This window comes from Falco rusticolus, chromosome Z (assembly GCF_015220075.1).
Source record: "Falco rusticolus isolate bFalRus1 chromosome Z, bFalRus1.pri, whole genome shotgun sequence".
Classification (NCBI taxonomy): Eukaryota; Metazoa; Chordata; class Aves; order Falconiformes; family Falconidae; genus Falco; species Falco rusticolus.
Window position 1 is genome coordinate 7,480,505 of NC_051210.1, and position 18,245 is coordinate 7,498,749.

Genomic DNA, 18,245 nt, shown 5'->3' on the forward strand with positions numbered 1-18,245 from the left:
TTGTTTGTGGCTAGGCTCTACAGAGACGAACAGCGCGGGAAAGGCCCCCAGCCCCGCGCCTGCTGCCGCGTCGGGTGCGTGTTGGGCACGTTGCCTACAAGCAGCAGGAAGCCACAGTGCTGAAATCCCCACACACAGCAGTGTCTGAGCTATTCTGGATCCGTATTTTGGTCTCTGTATGTTCTGCCCATTACAGGGAGCTCTGCTTTCACTGTAGACCTGAAGTCCATTACTGCAGTCACAGCAGGACACCTGGGGCTGAGGCAGCCTCCCAAACTGCCTTTCTTTAGCTTCTTGCAGGCACTGTCATCCTTTTCTTGCCCTGTGTGCTTGGCTGCTGGTGAAACAGCTGTTAGTCCAGCTTGGTGGACCTGCCTCCCCACCAAGTACCCTGGGTGCTGTGGTTCCTGGTATACCGAGGGACAGCAAAAAGGTGAAATACAAGGTTATGGATGAATGTGTTTCTAAAAGCACATGGTGTTAAAAAAAGAAAAAGAAAAAGAAAAAGAAAAAGAAAAAAAAGAAAAAGAAAAAGAAAAAGAAAAAGAGAAAAAGAAAAAGAGAAAAGAAAAAAGAAAAAGAAAAAAGAAAAAGAAAAAAGAAAAAGAAAAAAAGAAAAAGAAAAAGAAAAAAGAAAAAGAAAAAAGAAAAAGAAAAAGAGAAAAAGAAAAAAAGGAAAAAGAAAAAGAGAAAGAGAAAAACCAGGACAACCTTCAAAGTCTAACCCTGGAACCGAGAAAAGGATAGAAATACTGCTACACGTTTCTTGTCTGTCTATCAGTCTGTCTTTCTAATCTATCAGCCTATCCATCTATGTCTATCTATATGTCTATGTCTATCTATCCATCAGTCTATCAGTGTATCACCCTACCATCTATCCATCAGTCTATGTCTGTCTGTCTATGTCTACCTATCCATCAGTCCATCTGTCTAGCTACCTGTCTGTCCGTCTATCAGTCTGTCTACCTGTCCTCTCACATGGCAATACAGCACAACCAAATGTTGCTTTATCTAACCACTGATTTCTATGATTACAACAGAAGGGTTTGAGGGCCTAATTATAAATTCAGATCACATGTGAATATATATTTGGAACATCGCTATTGTTTGAACGACTTCACTGCATAAAAGAGTTATCTCAGTATTTATCACTCCACACTGTGACCCAACTCAGAATGATCCCTCTCTCCCGTGAGAACACTAAATGTAGAAGTTATTTAACTGTCAGCTGTTCAGTTAAATCATTAGAAAGCAAATTAATGGGGGGAGAAGGAAAGCTGAAATCTAGACATCCAGGATGATACTCAGCTGGGCTGCAGGGTTAGGGACGTACTTTTCCTTGCAAGGGTGCATTTGTGTAGCATGAAAAAACAGTTTTCAAGGGGTTTATATCTATAAATCTTAAATTATTATTATTTTTTAAATATAAAAGGTTTCAAACAGAAGTATTGGGGAGAGAAGTATACACCTGTGGTTTTGTTACACACTAATAATGCAATTGCCCACTGTACTTCATGATACCATCTTAAGAGAAGCTCAAAAGTTGAGCTGAAACCCAATCCAGCAATTCTTGGGGAACAGAGAATGAGATGAACATGCAAGACCCAAATAAATAAAATACTCAGAAGCAAGCCATTGTCTGATGTTCATGTGAAAGGAAATGTAACCAGCATATAAAACCCTTCATATCTGAAGCAGTGAAAAGTTCCACCTTGAAATTCATTAGGCCTCATTCCATTCTGCCTTCAGCACAAGCCATGACAGAACAAATTACAGTTGGGGAGTGTTTATTTTTTCCCTCTTTACACTAATAGCAGCTGAACTGTCTTCCCAGGCAATGAAATCCATGAACAACTCTCTGTTCCCCAACGCAGCGATGCTCGTGTGCCTTCCTACAGCACTTTGCATTCTAAAGCTGACCTCTGCAACAGTATAGAACACAGGGCTGTCTCAACCTGCATGAACTTACGAAGTTTTTTTCAGTGTTTCAGCAGACCTTCTACAAAGTCTTGATTTTGTAGACCCTGTACACTGTTAAAAAAAGGAGAGCAAGATTTTTACCTCATACTGCTGGGTTTTACAGAAGCTAAAATTTAAACTCCTGTTCCCTGAGCACTTTTCAGTGAGTAGGTGGTAGCCAGATGTGGGGGCTTTTTTCCTATGGGGCATGTAATATAGCTTTGGGCTGTATAATTATTGTGTTCACGGAGTTCATCACCCATCACAGTAGAAGTAACTTCATGGTCTTCTGAAGGGAAAAAAACTCTACTATTGTTATTTTTTTTCCTAATACGGAATATTCACTGTTGACAGCTATTTCGCTGGTTTCTCTGGCCAGTTGTTACTTGTCTGTCCTCCTGGGTGTTGGAAAGTACTTAAGGTTTAGTGCCGAAGAAAGTACATGCTAACGCTCGTGGAGCAGGATCTCTGCCCGAGGCACCAAGGGCAGGCAGCTGTCATAGAGCTGGCAATGATGGCTCTCCCACCACTAGAGTAGGAGGCACAAATACAGAGACCATACACCAGGGATGCAAACTATACGCTGCAAGAACTTTTCCCGGTTTTTAATAGCAGCAAGCTAAAAAAAGCTATAGCTAGTCTTGAGAGTCACGAGTCTGGCTTTTGCAACGTTCGCTTTTAATATCTGCAGTTACTGATGGTTCAAGACTATGTGACAGCAGGCTGTGAAGGGAACCACAATGGATCTAAATTTACTGGGAAAAAGCTTTTTACAGAAGGTCTTTGGCATGGAGATGGGTGGGAGGAAAAAAGTGTGGGAGACAAAGAGGGATTCTTGCCATTCAGGGAAGCTTCTACTCACCTCCACAGAGCAGAACCCCAGCCTACTGAGCTTAGTTTTCCAATTTAAGACGACAGTGGCACACGTGCAGCTCTCGCCCACTTTCCAGAGACCACCGTGCACAGCCGGCTGCAGCGATGCATGCCCCACGCACCCCGGCTCGGCACCCTGCTTTCTTTAAGCCCAATACAAATGGTTCTGAAACCACCCTGTGCCCAAGGCACCCCCACTGCGGCCCTTGGGAAGTGCCCTTTTGTCTCTGTGACACGGGATTGCATGAGCCGTCATAAACCTTCGGTGAACAGACAGTAGCTTCAAGAAACTTTAAACCAGGAAATGGAGAGCTATCGTGACTCCTGTCAACAGCTTGAAAATCTCAATGGCGACATTAACAGATTAGTCATTGATTTATTATTTATTTTCATGTACTGAAAGGCAAAATAACATCACGTCTTAAGAGCCACTGGTCGTGACTCATCCAACTAAGCAGTCCGCAGCAGAATTATCTAGACATAAATAGAGCCTGTTATACACATTTATAAATATGACCCTGTCCCTGATGATCACAAGCTTTTCTTGATGGGAATGTTCACTGAAGCCTGCAGTCAAGAGGATACACTGCTGTAGTTAAAACTAGCTTAAAAAAAAATATATAATTTAACAAGGTATAAACTGACACCACATGGAAGTTCCAAGTGAATTTGGGTCTCAACTGCAAAATAAAGTATATCAGAATAATACAGGCATTTTAAATCTCTCATTGTTTTACAGTATCTGGGAGAGAAGAAAAGTTAGCTGCTACTTAGCTAGTAAATTCTATGCCAACAAAACCTCGCATCACTGCCAATGCCGTTAATATTGTACTTCTGTGTGTGGCCAAGGGGGAAATACAGACAAGTACTCTCCATTGTGAATAGTGCTGAAGTTTCAGTGAGGAGGAAAACAAAAGCAAAATTCAGGGTTTTCCTTTCAGATAAAGTATAGGATCATCAGAGGGCTGGAGCACCTTTCCTGTGAAGACAGGCTGATTTGGGTTTGGTCATCCTGGAGAAGAAAAGGCTCTGGGGAAACCTTTTAGCGAGCTTCCAGTACCTAAACCAGCAGACAAGAAAGCTGGTGTGGGTGGTTTGATCCTGGCAAAATGCCAGGTGCCCACCAAAACTAGTCTTATCACTCCCCTCCTCAACCAGACAGGGAAAAGAAAATACAATGAAAGGCTTGTGGGTCGAGATAAGGACAGGGAGATCACTCAATCAATTACCATCACAGGCAAAACAGATTCAACTTGAGGAAAATTAGTTTAATTTATTACCAATCAAATCACAAAAACACCTTTGCTCCTGCTCCCTTCTTCCTGGACTTAATTCCTGATTTCTCTCCCTCTTCCCCCTAAGCAGCACAGGGGGATAGGGCTGCAGTCAGTCCATCACATGCTGTCTCGGCCACTCCTTCCTCCTCACACTTCCCCTGCTCCAGCGTGGGTCTCTCCTATGGGATGTTGTCCTTCAGGAACAGCCTGCTCCAGCGTGGGTCCCCCACAGGGTCACAAGTCCTGCCAGCAAACCTGCTCCAGTGCAGGCTGCCCATGGGTCAATAGCCTCCTTCAGGCACCCTCCTGCCCTGATGTGGGGTCCTCTACAGGCTGTGGGTGGGGATCTGCTCCATCGTTAACCTCCATGGGTGGATGGGGGCAGCCTGCCTCACCACAGTCTCCACCACAGGCTGCCGGGGGATCTCTGCTCTTCTCCTGCCCTCCTTCTGCACTGACCTGGGTGTCTGCAGAGTTGTCGCTCGCTCCTCTCTCTTGCTGGCACAGATTTTTATCTTGTTTTTCCTTCTTCATGTGCTATCCCAGAGGCACTACCACCATCACCAATGGGCTTGCAGCATCAGGTCCATCCTGGAGCCAGCAGGTGTCACCTCTATGTCACCTCACATGGAGGAAGCTTCTGGCAGCTTCTCACAAAAGCCACCCATGTAGTCCTCCCACTACCACCCAAAACCTTGCTATGCAAACCAAATTACAGCTGGAGAGGGACATTTTACACAGGAATGTAGGATAGGACAATGGGAATGGCTTTACGCTGAAAGAGGGCAGATTTAGGCTCGATATCAGGAAGAAATTCTCCCCCGTGAGGGCGGCAAGGCGCTGGCCCAGGCTGCCCAGAGCAGCTGTGGGTGCCCCATCCCTGGCAGGACTCAAGGCCAGGCTGGACGGGGCTGGGAGCAGCCTGCGCTGGGGAAGGGTGTGTGTGTGTGTGTGTGTGTGTCCCTGCCCGGGGCAGGGGTGTGGAACTGGATGGTCTTTGAGGTCCCTTCCAACCCAAACCAGTCTGTGATGCCATGACTCAACAAGAATAACCTACTGTAGTTCTACTTTTTCTTGAACAAAAGACAAAGTTGCAGACAAAATCAAAACCAGACACAAACAAGTAAAGCCCAGACCACATATTCTCCTGGAAGATGGACAGATGAAGTTGGATGAATGGAAGACTTGTTGCTTGAGACAGTCCATACTAGGCACTTGCTGACAATTTTTCATTTAGTTCCAGAGCTCTAACATCTCCATTAGCTTTGGCATTTTCTATAAGCATCTGCAGAGAACAACAAACAATGAAAACCCGAGAATTCAACATTTTACTGGTAGTGTTTTACTGGTAATTTCAAGTGCATTTTAATTTATGCTATGCAGTTTCCCTAAAAGATGACATAACCCATAAACCCAGTTAGGTAATACTCAACATCATGCATCAGCTTGCTTAAAACATCAGGCCTTCAAAAAACTCCACCCTGTAGTGACCTGCTACACCAGCAGTCATTTGCAATGCCCTACAACTGCTTCCTCCGTTCTGGAGGCTGAGACTAAGTTTGACAAGTAAAGCTACCTTCTGGCAATGAAACAAGCAGAGCTAGGTGAGACCTATCTCCCTGCTGACACACACTTGCCTCCTCCTAGTACATCTGTATAAATCTCAATTTGCCAAACAGGAGCATTCTCTGCAGCTACTTAAACAAGGCTGCCAAGGTATCCTTCTGCTGCCCCCATTTAAATTTACCCTTCATTGATTTATTTTCCACACCTCCTATGTGCAGCTTTTCTACTACTAAAAAAGCTCCCATGGCAGCCTAATGTTCCAGATGCTCATAAACTTCCAGCACTTGTAATCCAATCACATTATACTACTATATATATTGTAGTGTATATATATGTATATACATATACATATATATATGCGCAACATCCATATATTACAACGGAAAACCATTAAGGAGAGTCAAGAAAATCTTTAGCTGTTATTGTTATTATACCCATTGGTAGGAAGTACAGATGACTTTGAGGAAGCAAGTGCCATGAGATTGTACCACAGTCATCTGAACTCATTAATTCTAGCTTTTTTTATGAACCTGTGTGTCTGTGTATGAATTTTTGTCAATGCTGAGCCTACTTGATGTGTCGTGCCTCCAAATGCATTTTGTTATGGATTCAAAGTTTCACCAGGGCATAGTTGTTAATCTGGGCAAAAAAGCTCATTGTGCCAATGGAGGCAGCAAGGAGATTATTAGGAGAGTGTATTCAGAGTCTGAGTAGCTCAATGACTCCAATTACAACCAAAATGAAGCACCCCTCTTTGCATCACGTGAAAGAGCTGTGTGGATTTGTGAGTTTGAGCAAATCCATTTGTGAAGTACTGTCAACAGAAACTAATGTACCATTTACTATATACTGAAAATAATGTACCATTACAGATGTAATGAAAGTCTTAAGTACAGAAAGTACAGCACTCTACTGTTCAGATCTATTGGGTCAAGGATACCGCACTGTTCCAGACAGGCTTGAGGGAATTCACATTTTCAGTGCTTTAGTATGTTCTTGTAAAATTCTAACAAAATGGTCCTCATGTCTACTGAAGAGTCACTAGTAGAATTCTTGCCAGTTTGCATCAGAGAGGTATTACTGCTTGGTTTTTTATTAGCGTTGCATGGAGGAATGGAAGACTTTCAAACAGACTTGATGCAATTTCAAAAACTGAGGTAATTTCATCAGCGTAGAATCCTTTAACCTTGCAACCTTAGAGCAGGCAAGCCAGCACCTCCCCAGCCTCCCTCCACCCCACTTCCAAGTTGCAGGCACAATATTCAATATAAATTGACAGAATTTCTGTGTAAAGTGGACTGTCTTACATCTATTAATTCGTAATCATCTTTGGCATACAGATGTTGCAGCAGGTACCAGCGTGCCACTGACACTATGGTTTCTGGATTCCCCGGTTGATAAACCACTCTTTCCAACATTCGACGAGTCTCCCTAGAAGCATAATCAAAACATAATCAAAATCAAATGCAACTGAATAGGTGGCATGTAACATACCAGTGTTCCAGAGCAAGCAACAATGATCAGGAATAATATAAGGGAAAATCCTTAATTACATACCACCCAAGAAAGTGAGGGAGCAGAGCTGTACACTCCTTTGTTTCCTACATCGTTGCACCTAGAATGCTGAGGAATACTGCTACCGCTGTCATGCTTGGTATATTACACTCAAGTTACTGCTTTAACTAGCAAGTAACCCAAATTACACTGACAGAGCAGAGTTTATGACTGCTACAATAACATGATAAACATAATCTGTCTGTGAACTCTTGGTCTCAGTTTGTACCTGCTGAACAAGTATAGCAGGTATTATCCTGTTTAAAAGCTATGAAATACATCTTTTGGAAGACTGCACCTGAGAGAAGCAGGTGTCACGATAAATTGTAAAAATCCCAGAATTTAATATTATACACAAATATACTTAATCCAGGCACTCAGAAAAGGTGCTGCAGTTCCTGCAAATGCAGAGGCAAAACGCAAAATTGCAGAAGAGATGGAAACTGGAAAAAAGAGTGCTACACAAAGTCTAAAATTCCACTTGGCTGATACTACCTTCCAACACCGCTAGTTTATACCTATCCAAGACATTTTCAAATTCACTGTGTCATTAGAAATCTGGTAAAAACTGGCAATTAAGTTTACAGATGTCGTATTCATTCACTGGTGCTCCAATCAGCTTTGGCTCTTGTTTCAAGAATTCTGTCTTTTATAACCAATGCGACTTTCCAGTACATTGTGATTTTAAAGGCTGTGAGAGGTTACATCTGGTTTTTGTTTGTTCTTTGTACTTAAGATTAATTTCTTGTTTCAGGATTTTGAAACACCTAGGCAGGTAAGGTGTTTCTGTTTCTTACTGTTCACATAAATTAGTATCTGAAATTGCAGTAAGACTGATTTTAATTGATTAAGTAAGTTTTCGGCCCAGTTTTGTTAAAATTGACAACCATCACAACTACATTTGACTGCCTGCCACCTTCCCAAAAGCCCACAGAGAAACTAAGCCAGTTTTTTTGCATTATCTATAAAACCAGGTGAAATTATTGAACAAAGCCATCAAGAACATTCCAATTTTCCATAGCTTAAGCAAAAACACTGCAAAAGACAAGGTAGATTTAATAACCAAACCCACAAAGCAGGAGGTTTCCAAGCCCTGCTCCTTCCCCAAATCTTCTTCTCTTTCCACAATGGGCACCTAGTTGTCTGGGCATGAACAGGAACTTTGCATGCGAGCTCAATTTAGGATCAAAATGAAACCCAGCAGTAGACAGAGTATGATACCTGTTTCCACTGTGCTATTTAACAAGATCTTTGAGAATGTACAGTTTTCCTGATTAATTTCTTTAGTTAACATGCTATTAAAACAGAAGTTGTCTTAACGGCTGTTTTTCTCTTGGTATGAAGGTCATAAACATTTTTTTTCAGAAAAGGAGGCACATTCTGCTGCCTCCTGCTCCCCACACTACTAACTGCTTCCCCACCTCTCCATTTTAACTGCCATACTACTTCAAGAATTATTTCCTGTTTGTGATTTTCTTTTACTTCTTGGAGTTACATCTGAGGGTAATGACTGCTTGTTCTTTACACAGAGTGTTCAATTTAAAATTAAAAGATCATGCATACCTTGCTCCCATTTTACGGTTACACTGTAGCAATGCTTGTAGGAGAGCTGCCAGGGGGCTAGAAGAAAGTTTCAAAGCCTCAGTTGTTGCCTCCTGAACCAAGGATGGCCAGTGCTCATTTGAGACATCAGCCTATGATAAAGGAGGGGCAGGGGGGAGAAAAATAGAAAAATAAAGAAAAAAGAAAGAGCTTTATTGTAGTATGTAGTGTAAATCAGGTTTTGTTTGCAGCTCTCTAGAGAGAGAGAGCTTAATTGAAGTGTTGTGATTATTTGGCAATTTATAAAGAAGTTTCTTCAAAAAACCTCAACAAACAGTGGTTAGAAGAGCCTGGAAAAGTCACATTCAGTATCCTAGGACCAGCCTTGCCAGCATTCCACTTGCTCATTTATGCAAAGAATCTCTGTTTTTTCCATGCATGTTTTAGTAATGCTTGTTTTAATCAGAAACACTTATTTGCTCTTCAGCTTGTAAATCTTCATCCCATGTACAAGACTACTCTAGAATGTAGAATTTATCCCCAGAAGTGGCATCATATTTTACCAGAAGTAAAAACCAACTTCAAGACAGTAGTTACCTAACAGAGCAACTATGCTTAAGAAAAACCTTATTATCTCCATTGTGTCTGGATAGCATTCAAATTGCTGTATTTGAAGGGGTGCCCAAATTTTCATTTGGACAGGTAAATGGGAGACAAGTAATTTTCAAACACAAGTTTTCTTGGGTGTGAGCACGGTTTTCAGGAGGCTTTTTGCCAGCGCAGATTAGAGAGGCTGAAAAGAAAACCACTCATCAGCTGCTTTGCTCATGCAAATAGTAGACGTAAGACAGTAAAATTTATACTAATCATATTTTAAAACAAAGTCTTGTATATTCTCAGGTAATTCAGGCCAGCACTTGAAGATGTAGTATTAATTAACTTAGCAAGTATCTTGCAACCTGTGGAGACATTTAGGAGCTACAGGAAACAGGGAGCAGACCACTAGAAAACAGACAGAAGAACCATGGGAGGAAAAATCCTGTCACTTAACAAATTCTGTCTTTTGAAGCATATGGTTTGTGAGAAAGAAACTTGTCTACACTGAGGGGGATTCTCTTTTCACACCAGGAGCAACAGCTTTACAGCTTTATCCTTGGTAAAAGTGACTGGGTTTTCTTATATAAGCGGTCAGGACATATGGGGTTCCTTTGCCTGATTTTGATTATGGCTCTTACCTTGATCATCTGTTAAAATACACAAAAAAGCTTTAGCCAAGATCACAGCAGTATCTGTGTTTTACACCAGCCTTTAAAGAAATGTGGTAATGCACGTCAAGCTTCTAGAGACAATGCTTAAAGGGAACAGACACTCGCCAAGAATTTGAGTTATGTTCACCTTGGTGCAGGGAGTAGAATGATTTTCATTATACCACAAGGTACACTGCCCTTACATTGTTTTTATACTTCAAGGCAAGGAGCCATATCTAGAAATGACCATACAGCATAAAATTACTTGAAACTTGACGGAAGTGTCCATGCACCTGTGCATGAAAAACATTTATTTAGGCAGTTGTCTGAACAAGAGGACAAAGACTTGAAGGGTATGTCAATTTGGATGATCGATCTGAATCTGTTATTAGAGAAACAAGCCTTACTGAACAACTTAGCTTCTTTATGTACACAGGGCTTCTTTGTGATTATTTCACAGCAACCTCTCTTACAAAGAGACATTCCACAAACAGTCCGCTGCCCCTCACAGTCTGATTTTGTAGTTGTCATTCACAGAATGCTAAGTCATTTGAACAGGGGCTTCATTTAAAGACTGCGGAAGTCCTACATCCCGTGAACTCCTGTTGAATCATGCAGTTATATATATAATTTTGATTATCCTACCATGCAGATCTCCAGTGCGAGCATAGCTAGGCAGAACAGACTGGATAACTTCCCATTCCAGCTGCCCTGCTGTGATGCCAACTGTAGACTCTTTCTGTAACACATCTCTGCTCCAACCATCATTCTTTGAGACTGATACACTTTTGCCAGCCACTGAAAATAAACATTGAACAAAATCAGTTATGGAGGCACTGAAACACACATGCATTAGGTAATATCTTTTAGTTCAATTTGTAAGAGTACCGCAGCATACTATTAGCTAAAACACCACCATACATCCAGCCCTCATTCCAAGAACATACTGCCCACTGCCCTGCAGGAAAATGCAGTCTGCTGCAGAGCTGGCAGTACACCTCACTACAGCAAATTATTCCGGAGTTCCCTAGACCACTCATGGAAAACTGTTTGATAGGTTTGCCCAGCCCATCTAAGTAATGCCAGGAACATGACAGACATGACAATGCGAGCCTGAGCTCATTATCTACACATTTTCTGACCCAGCAGAGTCATGCTGGAGGAGCCTGCATGGGGCAAAGGAAGTAAGGCACTGGGATCTGTGCAGTTTCATGCTCCTGCTCCTTCAGCACAGGATATCCTGGATTTGCTCATGAAAAGAAAGAAAAGGATTCTAATTCCTCCCTCTTTAAATCTGCGGTCATGGCACATGTTTTGAAGCAGACATAGCCACAAGTTTGCAAATTCCTGACATGTACATGATATGCATCAAGATGCACAAGCCACATTTAGAAATATTCTTTGTTGGATTGCCAAGCAAACAAGCAATTTCTTAATAAAAACCAAAATTCACTTGCTTTTAAGCAAAGGTCCTTAGCCTTTTCCTAGCTGAAGACTGCCTGGTGTTAGAAGGGGCAAAATTCTATGCATCAGTAAGGGTTAAGAAGTTATCTACCATTAAGAAGAGACACACTAGGAGGTATTTACTAACACTAGTGAGATTGTGCATCCTTGACACCAATCTGCAGGACTGCTTTGTAAAGTAAAACATCCATTCATGTGCAATAAAAAACCCCTCCAGCTTTCCTCAGCCTCAGCTCTTTGCAGCTGAAGATAACCTAGCATTCAAAATCTGAAGGAGAAAAGAACCTTCATGTAAAGGCACAATGGCAGCTCTGCCAGATCAGTTTTTCTTTATTTTCCTGGTAATCCACAGCACAAAAAGTAGAACAGCCATCAGAACAGCAGAACTCCTAAATCCTGCAAAACTACCATTTAGACAAAAGGCAAAACCTTAAGCAAAAAGGAAATTTAATGGCCTCCCTACCTTTAGTGTAACTGTAAGGCATCACAATAGATGCTTCCGAGTAAGACAAAACATTTATCAAACTCTTCGGAAGTCTAGAGCCAGAAAACATTAAAGCATAGATCTATCCATTAGGAACAGATACAGCAACCAGACTTTTTCAGAATGACATCCAAGCCCCGAGAAGTATCTCCTTTAATTGAAGACTGCAAAGATCTTCCTCAGAGGTGTCTTACCTGAGGCCTGTATTAAAACAAACAAAACAACTCTTCCCTCCCCACAAATCACATACACTTTTCAGTTCACTTACTCCCCCTGCTTGTAAGCAAGACGACAGTTGGCTATGCAAGTGATGCGTGAAGAATGTGCAAGCCCTACTCCCATTTTCAAAATATATTACTAAATTAGAGGATACAATCATGTCTTGCGTGCCCCCATATTTTGCAAATCCATCTGAATGAGTTCTGCAGTTCAGAAAGATGAAGACTCACAAACAAAAGAAAAATGTGTCAAAAGAACACTGTTCCACAAACGATACTCATACAGGAAGAGGATTTGCAGCCCTATAACAAGCAGCCTTGCACTGATCTTCTATGACTGAAATCAGCTTCAGTAAATCTTACCACAAACAGAGTTTTATTTGTTCAACAGGCAGAGGAAACACCATAAAACCTGCAACTACATAAAGGACTCTTAAAATTCATGGAATTTTTCTAAACAACATGCTGCTAACATTGGTAAAGGAAGATAGTAACTGTAACTAACAGCAACAGTTAGGAAATAAATAAATAAATATGCTGGATCACCAGAAAGATCTCTTGGCATGTGTGAGACAGACTTTTCAGACTGTCTCACAGAAAAAAGCCTATGAAGTGAGTTATAGCACCTTCACATTAACTAAAAATTATCCCATGGGAGGGAGGGAGTGAACACTCTCACTGGGACTGATTTCTCTTCCCTGCAGGCTCAACTTAGCCAAAACAACAGTGACAACTCATGTCAGGATATCATTATGGAAAAAGACTTACTCAGGTTTTCTGACCCTGAATAAACAATTGTATATTACCACATGAAAATACTTGCTGGTTTATGTCCACATGCCAAGTCACATGTTCCTAAAGACACAGGTGCCAGGGGTTTATCTCAAGTTTTTAATGCTCCTGCCTCCATGTCTGCTTGCTCTAACTAACGGTCCTCGTTATTTCAACTATTAAAGAAAGTTAACATGTTACAACCTTAAAGTGAACTGAATATAAGCTGGTTTTTTCTGCCACTGGCTGTTGGCAGACAAATAAAACCCAACAGTGAAACAGACTCGCACCCACCTACAGTGGTGCATGCTCTGCTGAGAGCCACACACCAAAGTCAGGGAGAGGATCCACACTTACCTGCCAAGCTGCAACTGAAGTTGAAGTGGTCATGACTGTCTTGCGAAGCTCCTCCAGGACATTTTCTGGAAGTTCTTTGTGAGACTGCAACAGCTGCTTACACTGAACTTGTCTCAAAAGCAAAAACAGAGCCGGGTGCTCAGGGCAACTTTTTAAACCCTAAACCCAAAACAATGTGATATCAGAATTATCATTTCCAACTAACAGAAGATACTTTGATTTTTCCATTTTGGTCTTTACAGAAAACAGCATTGGAAGCATTCTCTGGATGCTCACAACATGGCATTTTCCTCCTACTCTGCACAAAGGAGTGTTCCAGGAATTGACACATGAAAACAGATACTGTTTTTTTCTGTCCTCAAAATACATTTGAAGTCTATCCTAAATTTTGTACATGTCCTACCCTTTCAGAGGTTTCTGAAAGACAGGTAAATGGCAGTCCTCTCATTCTCCTTTGGCTTCACAATTATTACAACTTTTTGGCTAACGGAGGCAAAAACCTCTCTTGTGGCTGTAAGTAACCTTGAGATTGTTCCAAGCAATTTCAGTTCTTCCAGCTAAGGTGCTTTACTCTCACTGGAACAGAAGCACTTTACTAAACATCTCCTGTTCAGTAACAGCAGAAACCTACAGAGTACTTTTTAGGACAAATTCATGCAAAAAAGGAGACAGAAAACTAGCCATCTGTTGCTTCATCCTTCCCAGGCGAAGCATGTGAAGCTTCTGCAAGTCACATTACAAGTTTTTTTAACTTTTCAAATCAATCACAATACTTCTAAGAATTGTAACTCAAACCAGATCCTCTCTAAGAAACAACACTGGTACTTTTCAGCCTGTTTTTTTAAAAAAAAAAAAAAAAAATGTTGTCTGAGAGTCCTTAAAAAGCTGCTGCTTTGCAAAGAACGCACGAACATCCAGAGGCTTTCTGAAACACAAAAGAAGCTGCTAATATTTGCTGCAATTTTCCACCATTAACAAGTGTGGAATCACGTTGCCTGTGTCAAATTGAAAGACTGCAGTGCCTGACTCATCCTCTCCAGTTACACTGCGTTCTGAGAATCCTGGAGTCCAAAACCATCAATGAGAGTCTGAGTATCAGAGAACGTAACTCTTGTTTCTTTATAAATTGCAGGCACCAACTATCTTCTCCCCAAGCAATTTAACTAACAAAACCCAAACAAACCCCACCATAACCTTCCCCCATGGCCAGATACCACCTTGCATGTCTAGAAGTCTTTGATCCTTGCTAATGGTAAGACATGATGGCCAGAAGAGGAAAACACCTCCTCATCAAGCAAAGAGACAAGAAAGTACTTTCCCTAGAAAACCAGCATGTTCAGTGACTTTTTGTTTTGGTGTTTTGTTATTTTTAAACTCTCTTCCCTGTTAATACAGAAATGCCATAAGCAAGGATCGCATTTGCATGAGATTAGTCACTTTCCTTAATGAAAGTCAGGGATGTGTGCTGCTGAGTCCTATTGTTTGCTTATCTTTTGTCAAGTCTTCTGTTCTTGAACACATAAAACACACACTTGAGGCTTGTTAACACCCTAGTCCACACTCCCAACTGTGCTGCCTCAAGACTTTTCTAATAAACTTGTAGCATCCACTTGTGGCTCCAAAATGGAGTACCAACACAACAGAGTAGAAGACACTGAAGCCCCCTGCAAGTCTCCTACCTGGACTTCTTGTCTTGAACTTCTGTCATGTTTTGCTTAACACTAGGTTAATGAATAAAAGCAGGAAAGGCAGACTTAGCTTTGTCTCATCATACACTGCTTAGTTCAACTATTAACACAGTTTTCATGCTGCAAACAGACCAAGTATCTTGGGGAGAGGAGAAAATGCTAACTACTATTGCATCTTGTAGCTCTGATGGAGCAGACAGTTGCTAATCCAAAGATTATGTTTTTGTAAATGCACACATACCATGATTTCTGTACAATTGCACCACAATCTGCCAGCATGACGCCATCATACCTTGGTACAAAGAGCTTCAGCTTTTGAGAGTTTACCAGTCTCCTCTAGACTGGTAATAGCTTGACATAGACACCAGTCCTCGAGAGTCTGGATATAATTACGTGGAAGGTTACTTTCTCCAGCTGCAAAACAAGATAAAACACTTAACCAGACTACTGTATATGCTGTAGTGCCATACAATGTCACATGCTCTAGATCTGGTAAACAAGAACGAGGAGTATAAACCTGAAATGGCTTCCTTCATTAGCGGGAATGTTAAGAGACTATAAACTTAAAAGCAAGAAGGGGGGAAAAAAGAATACACCATTTGATTTAACGGTTTGAAAAAAATAAAAATCAAACATGGGATTTTAATTCCAGTTTTCAAAACACTACAGACACTAAGCAAGACTGAGGCTAAAGATACCCCTCTACAGGAAAAGTTACAGAATTCATGAGTACTTTAGCCTTTCCTTGTAAGCAGTGCTCCTGTACTGTAAAACATCCATCCATGCATTTAGGCAGAGTTGAGAAGTGCTATTTTTAAAAAGTATTTGAGGCTTTGGAGGGGAAAGCAACCTGTGTTTAAATAATTAACTGTAGCTGTACATTAAGATTTAGCATTTTTATGTGATAAAGTACAGTTGCAGCTCAAACCACTACTGGGAAATTCTCAGCTTATTTGCAAGTTTCTGAAATTCAGAAGAGTATTGCAAGCTTAGAAGATTTCATTTTTATTTTACTTTTTTCAATCAGAAATCTAGTATAGCTTACTTTTGGCTGAAACTGTAGATAAAAGGGTCATCTCCAGATCTATTCGCTTTGGCTGAGAGCTGTTCAGACAGGCGACAGTGTTTTCAGCATGACAGGCTGCCATTATCACTGCCCAGGCAGCAGGATTATCTAGAAAAGGATTGTTAAAGGCAACTCGTGACCATTCTAAATATGCTGGTCATTCATTTAGAAAGGTCTTTACCAGATTAGGCATAAAAACATAGCCATCAATGAAACCACACACTGTAAATAACAGCAAGAGCAAGGCAAGTAATTCAATCAGACCCTTGCATCAGCTCAGCCCAAGGCAGCTGAGAGCTACTCGCCTCTAAGTAGTAAGATTCTTCAAACTGTAAGACAAAGATGCTGTTTCTAAAGCCAACTAATACATTTTTCACATAACCACTGGTGCGCTAACCTGAAGACGCCAGTTTGTTTCTCAGTACACAGATTAAACTTGACTACCACTTAGAGCTGCATAACAGTGGCAGCAGAAATCTCAAGATGCCATCCACAGCTTTCAGTCACAAAGACTCAGTATTGCCTCACCACTGGCATAAAAGTTATGGTAGTAAGTGCTCACCTCTAGTGTCAGCTAATTCCAGCATCAGCTTTACCCTGACCTAGCCCCATGAGGAGCATCTACGACTGGAAGAGTAGCCTCTGTCCTGAACTGGACCAAGCTCCGCTAAAGATTTCACCCACGCAAATTTTCATCCCAAAGATAATAAATTTGCCAGCAAAATGAAACAACGCTTGAAGATCTAACAAAGTAAAAGGTAAAGCATACAGCTTTTGAATAGTGGTCATACTCTTGTATGTACCTATAGGAAAGTAACTGAAACTTTAAACTTGCAGCCACACTAATGCATCAGAACAAAATTACTGCAGAAGAAACAAAGTTTTGGTATCTCACTAGCAAGTGCAAATTAGCACTTAAAAAAGCCACTAGATTTGCAGTTCATACATTTAATGAAGATCTCCTTTATAGCTCTTAACCAGCATATTGTAGCAGAATATTTCCAATCCAAATTCACAAGCTCGATGGATAAATCTATTCTGCTTGGTGTAGCATACTGACTCTGAGGGAACATGTGCACTTTTTTTTTTCCTTTTTTGTCTACTATACTACATAATACTTTTCTCCTGCTGAGGGATTAAGAAATTACCCATGTTTTCAGAACCAGCCTTAAAACTCAAGTGATTTTTTTTTCTTCTGGTCTGGTTTAATTCCCCGTGTCTAAACATGGAATAACTTAAAATTTCACCAATAAGGATTCTCTCCAAAACATACATCAATAATGTAAAACAATAAAACGACACAAGAAAAACGGATTATTTTTGTTAGCACAATAGTTTTGTTTCTGATGGGTAAACAAAATCAGTAGTGTGTTTGAGAACAAGAGTAACCTGGACAGAGGTGGATTGCCTTCTGAATATTTTTCAGAGGGTTGTTTTTCTCATCTTCTAACATGTGACATCCTGCTGCCAACTGATTCACCGCAATATTCATCAGGACTTCCTATAAAACAGAACATAAAAGTGACTTAACACTATAACATAAGTGATCAGATGGAATTAATTTAAGGCTTGTTTATGGAATTACAAAGTTGAAATCTAAGAAAGCCAAACCTTTTCGAAGTTTACATCAAGTACACAAGCGACCTTTCCTGCAACAGCTCCCCCCTGCAAGATTAAAAAAATTGAATTACCTGACTGATTCTAAACAAAATGTAATGCCAAGATCTTTCTATCTTTGTTAATCAGAAATAAAGTGTTTGCACAATGAGATCTTTTCCTTGCCTACAGTATAATGTTTTATTAAAGAATTAGGAAAAGACATTCAGGATTAGAACTTATCCACACGTTGTGTTTCTAATTTTAACGCCACACAGGAAGGGGTTTGTTTTCAGGTGCTATTTCTGTTTACAAAATTGACATAAATTAAGACAAAGCATATTTATTTGGAGAAGAGCTAATAATGAGCATAAAAGCATCAAGGAAATAACTGGCTACTGCAAAAAGTGAAATGGACTAGATTAACCAAATTGAACATATGTAAATCCTAATAGATCTTTATACACACACACATGTATAAAACTAAACAAAAAAAAATTATACACGGTACAGCGTTTTCTTGTTGGAATAATTCTAGCATATTTTTCCTGTTTATTTCAAGAAAATAAAGAAGTGCTACCCC

The 18,245-nt window shown here is 40.7% G+C and overlaps 1 protein-coding gene across 4 annotated transcripts in view; it reads right to left on the minus strand.

Annotated features, from left to right (window-relative positions):
* Window positions 1–5,163: 5,163 nt before the first annotated feature.
* Window positions 5,164–18,245, minus strand: part of TTC37 (tetratricopeptide repeat domain 37) — a 50,095-nt gene continuing 37,013 nt past the window's right edge. For all 4 annotated transcript variants that reach the window (XM_037372706.1, XM_037372707.1, XM_037372704.1 and 1 more), the window contains 9 exons: window positions 17,678–17,731; window positions 17,456–17,567; window positions 16,046–16,174; window positions 15,293–15,414; window positions 13,313–13,471; window positions 10,664–10,816; window positions 8,793–8,923; window positions 6,983–7,106; window positions 5,164–5,394 (listed from right to left, as the gene is read on the minus strand). In XM_037372706.1, coding sequence (XP_037228603.1) covers window positions 5,317–5,394; window positions 6,983–7,106; window positions 8,793–8,923; window positions 10,664–10,816; window positions 13,313–13,471; window positions 15,293–15,414; window positions 16,046–16,174; window positions 17,456–17,567; window positions 17,678–17,731 — 1,062 coding nt within the window. In that variant the 3' untranslated portion in view covers window positions 5,164–5,316. The remainder of the gene's footprint in view (window positions 5,395–6,982; window positions 7,107–8,792; window positions 8,924–10,663; window positions 10,817–13,312; window positions 13,472–15,292; window positions 15,415–16,045; window positions 16,175–17,455; window positions 17,568–17,677; window positions 17,732–18,245) is intronic.